Genomic DNA, 11,555 nt, shown 5'->3' on the forward strand with positions numbered 1-11,555 from the left:
CCTTATCAAAGGGCTCTTTGTTTCCAGCTCTTGGTCATGAAGCCTGCTCTCTGAAAACCCGGACCTTTGCTGTTCACACACCAGCTGTCACACCCTTCTCCGCGCCGTTCACCCAAGGACCCACCTTTGCCTTCATCTTGGATGCACTCTCCCCAATTTTTCTGGTAACTAAATATGCATTGTACTTGCAGCAATGTGTTTTTTAACTTTATTAACATCTAAGTTAAAAATTAGCATTTATTATTAAATTGCCCCCTCTGATAATATACACACCCCTCATAAAAATAAACACTGTTACTTAGGAGTAATGCCATCCATTTACTGCTTGCCCTGAAGTTTTCTCTATGAAAAGTTTTCTATGTTTTAGATGAAAACATGCTAATGAGCCCAAGGCTTTCCAAACCTTCACCTTTAAAATTTTTCCCCCTCAGGTATATTTCATTTATTTATTTGCTAATGTTCTTTTAAAAGGTGCTTTCTTCCTCTTCCACTATTCTGTTCTACGTTTAGCCCCTTCTTCCACACCTTTCTGCAAACATGCAGCTCTAAGTGATTTGTCTTCCATGCTGTCTTCCATAATGTTGACGCTCAGTTCCCTTCCTTCCCTCAAGCCCACTGTCCCTTTTTCTGGCTTTGCCCTGTGCTGGTTAAAGTGGTTGCTGTTGTTGTTGTTTGTCAACTTGACACAACGGGTCAGGAGATGGAGAATGTCAATTAAGAAAATGCTTCCATCAGTTCAGTATCCAAATGGGTTCCCTGGAGTAAGGCGAACAGGGACTGTCTCTGACCTGAACTCAGTGGCTGGCTCTTTGACTGTCTCCCCTGGATAGGGGAGCAGCCTTGCCAAGCCATGGAGGAAGACAATGCAGTCAGTTCAGATGAAACAAGATAAGCTAGCATCAGATGAAAGGAGAGGAGGACCTACCCTATTCATGGACTTGGAGAGGGGCATAGGAGGAGATGAGGAAGGGAGGGTGAGATTGGGAGGGGAGAAGGGAAGGGGCTACACCTGGGATATAAAGTGAATACACTGTAATTAATATAAAAATAAAATGTAATTAAAAAAAGAAAATGCTTCCATCAGATAGACCAGTAAGCAGGTCCTGTGCGTGCCCTGTACTGCCCCTAGAGGTGCGTTCATGGACCTGCCCTTTTTACTTGGCTGAACTCTAGACCTTACGTTTCTGCTGCAAGAACCTTCTTGAAACATCTGTCTGAGCAATTCCTCTGAGTGAAAAGCCTAAGTCAGTCTGCCATATGATCAGGATTAAGCTCACATTCTTCAACTCTGGAAACTCTAAAGAGAAATTGAAGATTATTCCTTATTTTTCTTTTATATGTCCAGTGCTATGTCAACCTCTCTTCAACCATAATACTCTCACGCTCCAACGGGTTTTTATTGTCATTGCTGTGTATGATTCAACACACCAACTAACTGTTATCCTTTCTTGCATTTCCATCCTATTTCACTTTCATATTCTTTTTTATTTCATTTATGCTGAATTTGCCTCAGCTTCTGGAAGTTTTGGTCTCCTTTTATTTTTACATAATTAGTTTCTGTCACCTTAGATGCGTGTGTAAATTCACAAACATGGATCTTGTCTTGCTTCGCTCCATGCTTGGCGCAGGAAGCCTGAAGTAAGATTTCTTTGTATCAACTTTTGAATCTTTATGTTCTTTCTGATTATATGTCTGTAATAACATTTAGCCACAGTATGTGGCTACCCACATACTGTGTACCCCAAATAAGATGTGAGATAGACAGAAATTAGGACATCTCAAAACATAGGTGAAGAGGGAAAATCATGTACATCCAAATATTGTAGTTTCCAGTGTGGTCATCCCTAATGATTTCCGAGGCTTTTAAATCGTGATACTAATAATACTCTTTAAATATACTTTTCAGTGTGTTCATTTCTAATTATATTACAGATAAATGTTTACATTAACCTTGTATCATAAGCATGTAAATGTACTGCTTAGGAGTAGCTGCTGAGGTTCCATACCTGTTCCTATATACACAATCATGTTATCTGCAAATAAACATAGTTTTATTCTTGCATTCAAAGAGGGACAGTCAACATTATTATTTAAAATACAAGCTATAGAAACTAAAAGCATCAGAAATCATCGCTTCTGCGGATTCCTGTTATGCTAGATGGAGACTAATAGTATAATGGAGGAATACTTTAGAATAGTTGAAAAACAGTTGTCTAATGGCAACTTATGATCAATTTAGTACCATAGCCTGCCCATTTACCCACATCCTATAAAACACATCAAGGAACTTTCCAAAGAGACACTTAAAATATGTTATTCAAATACAATTGAAATGCCCCAATGCTGGCCACATGGTTGTTGTTGACAAAAGTGTAAAGGCCAATGAACAGGCTGTAATTTACTGAATGATGAGCTCAGGCTCACATCTGTTTGAGAAACATGAGAGAGAAGAAAAGAGAGGATCGCCTATCATGACCAAGAGAAACATTTCCTTTCTTACGTAATGCTTAAAACAAGTATAACAAGAGAGACAAGAGAGACGTGTGAAGGTCTACCTGTGCATTTCTTTATGTGACTGTTCCTCTTCCCATGTGATCCCAATTTGCATCCAAAATTCTCCTCCCAAAATTCTGCAAACCACACATTTCTTCGATTGTTGGCAAGAGTTCGGCTTCTAAAGTATCGATCAAACCCTGTGTTAGAGGAAAAAGGTATGATTTCAGTATTCATTCACAATCAAAACAAAAATACCACCAGAACCTTGAAGAAATGTTTCATTGCACAATATTTGTAGCATATATGTTATATATGTTGTATTATATATATATATAAAATGAATCTTCTTTCTCTCTAACATAAATCAACACTATATTAATAATAATAATAAATGCATCTAAATCCACTTTAACTCTATGCCTCCTGTATGTTCTATTTTCTTCTAATTAAATAAGGCAATCAGTACTGATACAATCTTATGGAGTCATGGATAAGGAGTCTACATGATTAGCTTTCCCAGGTAACTACCTCCTTACGAAAAGACATCTGAAAACAATGCCTTACCCCAGAGGATAATGTTAAAGACAGGAATTTAGGTCACTGTCGAGAGTTTCGAGAAGATATTTGGGAAACAGACCATCTGTCTTCAAGTGTGCTCCAAATTTTCCGTGTTTCATTTATTTCTCCATTGGGCCAATTAGCATTAAGTATTCCATGTTTATTAATCAAACACTTTCCCTCCAACAATGCTAAACCCATCGCAAACGTCCATAAAAGTACACAAGAGTAAACTACAGTAACTAGCATCATGGAAATGTCTGCGTTTAATAATAGTGCTCTTTCACAAGGAAAACATCCTGAAATATGTGTTTTTACATACAATGATTGCACCATGGAAATGACCACTGTGACAGCATAGCTGTATAGTCCATTCAGAATCACCAATGATGAGCATACTTCAGGTCTGAATTACAAATTTAAATGTTTCATTTCTTTTTCTTTTCCTCCAGTGCTGCAGATAAAATCCAGAGGAGTAGGCAGCCTAAGAGACTGAGTTACATCCCCAGCTTGTATATGAACTTTGATTTGGTTGATATAAAATTAATTATCTTTATTGCATTCTTACCATCAATTGATGCCCTTTTGGGCAAAATTGTCACAGCCCCTTCTGCAATCTCCTCCTGCTGATAGACAGGTGCTATTTTGGACCCCCAACTATCTGAACCAATCCATAGGAAATGTCCACTCTGGTTTAATTTTTTTGCTGCTTCCAATATCCTCCTGTAAGAATAAAATGAAATAAAAATACAACATTTTTTTTGAAAAGCACCACAATTATGAATACTGAAACATCAGCACTGAGGCCTGAGTGTGCCCTTCAAATTTTATGTCTTATGGAAATTTAATTTTCCAACTCACACATTAACAATTTGGTGGTGGGGTTCTTGGGGAATAACTGGGCTTGAGCAAGTCAGGCATGTGCTTCCCAGGTTGATACACACGTCCTTTCGAGGGAGGACCAGAGCTCAGCGTGGGATGCTTTTCTGACTTGCAATATCACGCCCTCCATGTCTTCATGCAGAAGACATGTCCTCATCAGCCTCTGAGAACCTGCTAAAACCTCACTCTTGGGCCTCCAGAGCCAAGAGCCAAACAAGCTTCTCTTTACTAAATTACCCAGTCCATGGCCAAACAAGCCACTTTACTTACTCTTTAAAGATTACCCACTTTGTGGTACTGAGTGATAGCAGCAAAAAGGAGCCAACACAACCAGTTTTATGAAATCAAATACACTCAGTAGGTCATTGTTAAACAATTAGTCAATCATTCTAATTGCTTGAGTCTTAATCATCTCCTAAAGGAGAGGCAGCTGAAACTCCGGAAAGTGTTAATTGGGCTAATCCTTAACCTGTTCTCCTCACTCTGTCTGCCATCCTGACTCATCTGTCGCTCAGTCCCAGGTTTTATTCTGTAGGTGTTGCCGACAGAACCGAGAAGGCTGCGGGATCTGAAGCAGAAGGCAGTCTGTGGGTGCAAAGGAGCCTAGCATGCTCAGTGAAATCTCGCGAGCTTTTTACACTACTCAAAAGCTGTGTTTGGAAAAGATGCGGGGCACAAATCTGATCCTGGATCCTGCAGGAGAGCAACCAGCACCTGATGTCGTCCTCGTTGGCAAACATAATCACTGCGCGAGCATTCGGCGTTTCCAGCAGGCGTCTGATGATTTTCTCAAACTCTCCAGGCCTTGGCTCACGTGGGATTTTCTGTGATTGGGCAATGCACACACCACCTGTTTGATGGGGGAAAAATTGTTTCAGAAAAACCATGTATTTAATTAAAACTTAATAAATTATGTATTAAATACATAAAAAAAACTTGATTTACTACAAAATAGTTTTTCTAGCCTTTGAAAGAAACTGTGTCTGTTTTTATTATAACACAGGCACTAAGTTAATAGCACCAACATGAGTTTGCTTTCCTTCCAGAAATGTAAACATTTTTTTTTTTTGTGGTGATAGCAGTGATGATTTAGAGAGCAAACATAACCTGTCTAAGATCTGTGAAGAGATAGAAATGGAAAGAAATAAGGGGGACTCTTTAAATTTATTATAATACTTAATGAGAGTGATGAATTAATAAAATCCCTGACTATGCATTGTGTGGGTTGAATAGCAAGATCCCTTTTCTGCTTTTCCTCTCTAGTAGATCTCATTTACATTTAGTGCTGTTTTGTGGCTAGTGACATTGCTTCACTCTTGAGCAGAATGTTTTGTGAAGCAACTAGTCTTCAAAGCTATTCAAAAAACTCAAAAATTCAAACCCTCAGCTGACATAGGCTTCCATCATACAAATAAAAATAGCTATTTGAGCCAAAACAAAGAAAGGAAGAAAGAAAGGGGTAAGGAAAGAAAGAGAGAAGAAGGAGGGATCCAATACTCTTTTTTTCCCATTTTCTTTAAAAGAAAAAAAAATGAGTCAAAGAAAAGTTGAGAGAAGACTCTACTTCTGAGATTGGATAGGCGTAGAAGAAAGGTTTGTCTCTTCTCCACTCCAATTGCAGTGGAGCAGAGACAACATTTTAACACTGGAAGAGAAAAGGGAATTAGCTATAGGTTTCAACTGCATTATGAAATGGGCTTTTTAAGTAATCTGAGAATTAAGTCACCATTTGTGACATTATATGTTCTGCATTAGATTCAGAAAAATCTGTCTAGTAGAGGAGACAACATCTCATCTGGAGACATATGCTACACTAAATTACAATGGAATATGTAATGAACAGGAGGATTATTAAAAATACATCATGCAATGGGAGCAAAGAAGAAAGAGAGTGTTTGAAAAGCCAGATTTCAAAGAACACACACACACAAACACACACACACACACACACACACACACACACACACACACCTAACTATATGGAGAAAAGAAATATAATTCATAATAAAGTACAAGGTGTAGAAGAGCCTAGCTTTATGTCAGCCTAGAGTATAAGTGGGATAAAGTTGAAGTTGGAACCAATGGCCAAGTTAAGAACAAGGGTATACTTATCAGTCATGTGAAGAGTTGTATATGAAATATCCACATACTGAAACCTAATCTCCAGTGTTAGGGTATTGAGACAAGATTGTTGAGAGGGGACTAAGTAACAAGGATTGAGCCCTCATGCATGGAATTGTGGTTGTTTCTTAAAGATGAAAGAAAGAGAAGGGGAAGGAGGGAAAGAGAAAAAAGGAAGGAAAGGTGGGAGAGAAAAAAAGAAAGGGGAAGGAAGGAAAGTGGTAGAAAGAAAGAGGCAGGAAAAGGGGAAGAAAAAGAGGAGAAACAGGAGAGACCAGAGAACCCACACCCAGTCCATCTGAGAACATACTTAAAAAAATATCAATTGTCTGTGAATCGAGAAATGAGCTAGCAGAAAAATCCAATCACTTTGGCACCCTGATCTTGGACATACTGTAATTTATTACAGAAGCTTGACTGAACTAAGACATTAAGTAATTTAGACTTTACCATGAAAAAAAAAAAAAAACCCAACCAAACAAGCATTCATAAAAAGCTAATAATACAGGAAGAGGTAAGCTTTCTATACAGCAAGAATGGATCAGTATAATCAATAAATGATGATTTTTTTTCTTATATGTTTAAAAGGATTAAAAATCACCCTTGTAGTATAAACAACTTACTAGCCTTATAATATATTCCTCAGGAGCAGAGGTATTCATCACCAACAAATCAAGCCATGCTGGAGTCCATACTTAGCCAACCTGCTAGTGTAACAGTACAAGTTACAATGATCAGTTCATTACACAGCAAAAATTTATTAAGAGTCTAGTATTTGACAGGTATTACAGGGCATGATATACAATAGTCAATAAAACTGACATGGCCTCTGCCTTCATAGAATTTAGAAATATAAATAAATAAGGCTTCATGAAAAAAGTAAGAAGTACATAAGTATGAATTATGGCAAGCCCTATAAAGAAGAATAAGGGGATTTAACTTGGCTGGTGAAGTGGTCAGGAAAAGCTACTTTGAAGTGGTATAATTTAGCTGGCTTCAAAGGAAGGAAAGATGTGTTGAGAACAGTGTGGGAAATGGCAGGAAATGGCTGGTTGAACCAAAATGAGGGATAGAGAAGTCAACACCTGATGGCCCTTAGGAAACACTGACTCCCTCAACATGTCGCTTCGTGGATGAAAACAGATGAGGACTACTGATATGGAGAGAGATCAAAAGTATAAAGAATGGAAGCAGAAATCCCACAGAGGCTGTTATCACCGTACATGGTAGGGAGCAATGAGTGAGCCATGTCACTGAGGGAAGAGTAGACAGCTCTGGTGGATGTCTCAGCCAGAAGCAATGACGGTTCTATTGGTTTTTTTGTAAATAGTGAAGCAACAGGAAGCCACTAAGTAAACTCCAGTGAATTCAGCCATGGTGACCAGTTTTGTGATTATGTGATGAAACAAGTAGGAAATACAAGAGGACTGGCAGGTGTACGTGGAGGGGAGTGAATAATTTGTAGAAGAGGCCAGTGTCTTCAAAATATTAATGGAATATCCATCAAGCTAAAATGGTGTTTCTAGAGCTAGAGAAAAAGAAAGGGAAATGCAGTTACCATTCTGTCCACTGTTGAGATTGGGGGTTGATATTGAGATCTGCAAAGAGAAAAGGAGGCTGAGGGCCATCTGAAAAAAATCACATGCTCTGGATAGAGAGCCAGTGAAAGGCTGGGAACAAAGACCAGGGCTAGAAGAATGCATAAAACGATGGTTTCTGTAAGAAGCAACAACGGCTGAGTGACAACAGAAGGACAACACAAGACTATGTCACCTCTTCAAGGAACAATGGCTGTTTCAGAATATGACTGCAGTTTTAATTAAGTTGCCACAGTTACTTAAGCACTACTTAAGTAGTAAAAACCTTTTATATCCTAAGCGCCATTCTGAGACTACCTCCAACTCCAGAGCCAGAAAAAAAATGTCACTCGAAAATATACTTATTATAATTATTTCGGGTAAAGAATTCCACAACTGTGGTTTAGTCTGTATTCAGTGTCTGAGTTAGTCACTGAGGACCTGGTAGACATTTTAGTTTATAAAAATCTGAGCTTTACCCTGGGAACCATCTCCTCAGGCCCTTGGGTTTTTAGTTTTTAAAGGTAAAATTCAGTTATGACATCTCTTCATATTTAATTCTATTAATGTCCTTATTTTTTTTCTTAGCAAGATAGATTTCTTCAGAATTTATTTTTATATGCAGTACAGTTGAGTTAAACCTCAGACTGAATGTTATACAGTACCTTGATTTTGTCTTCTTATAGAAACACTGGTTTGGCCAGATATAAAAGCCTAGGTTCGAGGACATTTCTCCACACAAACCTGAGATCTGCTGCATTAGCTGTGCATGCACAGTGCTGCTGAGGAGATGTTGTTACAGAACAGATTCTCATCTGCCACTCTCCACACTTAACAGACCTTAACAGACCTCTCTCTTTATAGGCTGAAACCTCATCACACTGTGCCCGGGTAGGGCGTGTGCCTCCTTGCATCAACTGTCCTGGCATGTAAGTTTCTCCACGAAGGAGGTGGCTAGCAACACTGACTACATCTTCAAATGTCCAGTGTTTGTGTGTGTGTGTGTGTGTGTGTGTGTGTGTTTAAGCACTTTAGTGCTGAAGCCCCAGTGTAGGCTAACTGAATCAGAGGTAGAACTAAGGCAGACCGTTTCTGACCTATGGTGAGGCCCCAGCTCAATAATCCCACTGTCACTAGAAATATCTTAAATGAAAATGAATTTAGATTCTCTGTAGAGGAATATCGAATGGCAGAGAAACACTTAAAGAAATGCTCAACGTCATTAGCCATTAAGGAAATGCAAATCAAAACCACCCTCAGATTTCACCTTACACCCATCAGGATGGCCAAGATGAAAAACTCAAGGGACAACACATGCCAGAGAGGCTGTGGAGAAAGGGGAACCCTTCTCCACTGCTGGTGGGAATGTAAACTTGTACAACCACTCTGGAAATCAATCTGGCACTTTCTCAGACAACTAGGAATAGCAGTTTCTCAAGATCCGGCCATACCACTCCTAGGCATATATCCAAAAGGGGCTCAAGTACACAATAAAGACATTAGCTCAACCATGTTTGTAGCAGCTTTATTTGTAATAGCCAGAAGTTGGAAACAGCCCAGATGCCCCTCGACTGAAGAATGGATGCAGAAATTGTGGTACATCTACACAATGGAGTATTACTCTGCAATAAAAAATAAGGAAATCATGAAATTTGCAGGTAAATGGTGGGACTTGGAAAGGAGCATCCTGAATGAGCTGTCCCAGAAGCAGAAAGACACACACGGTATATACTCACTCATATAGACATATAACATAGGATAAACCTACTAAAACCCTGAACATCTAAAGAAACTAATCAAGAGAGCGGACCCTGACTAAAACGCTCAATCCCCATCCCGAAGGGCAAAGAGGATAGACATCAGAAGAAGAAGAAGAAGAAAACAAGAAACAAGTTAGGAACCTGCCACAGAGGGCCTCTGAAAGGCTCTGCCCTACAGACTATCAAAGCAGACACTGAGACTTAAGGCCAACTGATGGGCAAAGTGCATGGAATCTTAAGTAAGAAGTGGGAAATAGTAAGATCTGGAGAGGACAGGAACCCCACAAGGAGAGCAACAGAACCAGAAAATTTGAACACAGGGGTCTCCCCAGGGACTCACATTCCAACCAAATACCAGGCATGGAGATAACCTAGAACCCCTGCACAGATGTAGTCCATGTAGTATCCAAGTGGGTTCCAGAGTAATGAGAAGAGGGACTGCCTCTGCCATAACCTGATTGGCCTGTTCTTTGATCACCTCCCCCTGAGGGGAGAGCAGCCCTACCAGGCCACAGAAGATGACAATGCAGCCATTCCTGATGTGATCTGATAGACTAAGATCAGAAGGAAGGAGAGGAGGACCTCCCCTATCAGTGGACTTGGGGAGGGGCAAGAGAGAAGAAGGGGGAGGGAGAGTGGGGCTGGGAGGGGAGGAGGGAGGGGCTTATGGGGGGATACGAAGTGAATAAAGTGTAATTAATAAAAAATAAAAAAAAGAAAGAAAAAAGAAAATGAATTTGGGTCACCTAGCCTACTGAGCATTCTAGCTTAACAATACAGTACCACAGAATACCAACTGCTACCCCCCATGGCTGGACAGCTGACTTAGGAAGGCAACTTCTGTTCCCATCCAAGAGGACGGGACAAGTTTCCTGCCCAGGGAAAGAGCAAATGCAACACTTGAAGTATGGCTTCTTGACTTTGCACCATCTTGAAGTTACATGCTCATTAAACTGGAAGTCTGTCTGTGTCGTCTTAAAGCTCCGCAGGTGAGGGGCACACAGTCAAACTGTTCAACAGAACATGTGCAAGGAACACTTCCCCACAGTTGCCAGAGTAAAGAAGGTTTCGGTTTGGGGTGTGCTTAAAGTATCCTGTTGCTGGGGAGGAATGTCTCCCACTTTTTCCTTTCGCTTCGCTGTCTGCTATGGAGGATTCTCTTGGACATCACTGTCACTCTGCCTCCCAGGACAGTTCTCCTACTGGTACTCTCCCCAGTAGGACAGTACCTTTCCCTGTAGTTAGTTCTCTACAGAGCTCACGTTTCACTGTCTGCCTGTGTGAAGGTGAAGGCAGCTGGGAATCCTCTTGTCTTAGGTACACTACCTGTGGGGAGGTCCGGCCAGCCCACTCTCCTGCATCTGTATCAAGAGGGGGACACTTTGAGCCCTGTCAGGATGGACCGTAGGTACAGCTCTTGTTCTGGACTAGCCCCCACTGCAGTTCTGCTACCCAGCCTTACCCTGCTGCCTGCTGTTCAGGCGTTCCCTAAACTCCTTACCCACTGAGCTCACTAGTTCCTATTTCCAGTGCCTAAAGCAACTTAGTGTCTAAAACAGTGGTTCTCACCTTCCCAATGCTGTGATCCTTTAATACAGTTTTTCATGCTATGGCGACCCCCAACTTTAAAATTATTTTCATTGGTACTTCCTAACTGGACACCCACCTAAAATTTGGGTGGGGCTGTGTGAGTACAATTCCAGCCTCCAGGAGCCGAAGCCAAGGGATCCCAGAGCAAGCTGACTAGCCAGACTAGCCCAAGAGCAAGCTCTGAGCTCAGCAAGAGACCCTGCCTCAAGGTACAAGGTGGCGAGCAATGGAAGAAGACACACATATGTTCACATACGCTCACACACATTCGAGAGCATGTATGCACAAGGTGTATTCCACACACCCCCTCCACACACACACAAAAGCACCGAAGAAAGTCTAGAATAAGCCAGAGGATACTAACTAGATGCTGACGGGTTTCTTCTGCTCTTTGTAGTAAGCAGAGCGTCTTCTCTCTCACAAGTCTAAGCATCGTGATGTTGTAAAAATCTAAGTGGTTATAACACTCTGCTATACCATACCGTACCATACCGTACCCTACCCTACCCTACCCTACCCTACCCTACCATACCTACCATACCAATACCATACCCTACCCTACCCTACCCTA

General features: G+C 40.7%; 1 protein-coding gene across 2 annotated transcripts in view; it reads right to left on the minus strand.

The window, feature by feature from the left end:
- Positions 1 to 11,555, minus strand: part of Grm8 (glutamate metabotropic receptor 8) — an 858,268-nt gene that overhangs the window by 494,128 nt on the left and 352,585 nt on the right. For both annotated transcript variants that reach the window (XM_055608228.1, XM_055608229.1), the window contains exons 4-6: positions 4,651 to 4,786; positions 3,623 to 3,777; positions 2,556 to 2,693 (exon numbers count right to left, since the gene is read on the minus strand). In XM_055608228.1, coding sequence (XP_055464203.1) covers positions 2,556 to 2,693; positions 3,623 to 3,777; positions 4,651 to 4,786 — 429 coding nt within the window. The remainder of the gene's footprint in view (positions 1 to 2,555; positions 2,694 to 3,622; positions 3,778 to 4,650; positions 4,787 to 11,555) is intronic.

Source organism: Psammomys obesus, unplaced genomic scaffold, assembly GCF_907164565.1.
Source record: "Psammomys obesus unplaced genomic scaffold, mPsaObe1.curated_primary_1811, whole genome shotgun sequence".
Lineage (NCBI taxonomy): Eukaryota > Metazoa > Chordata > Mammalia > Rodentia > Muridae > Psammomys > Psammomys obesus.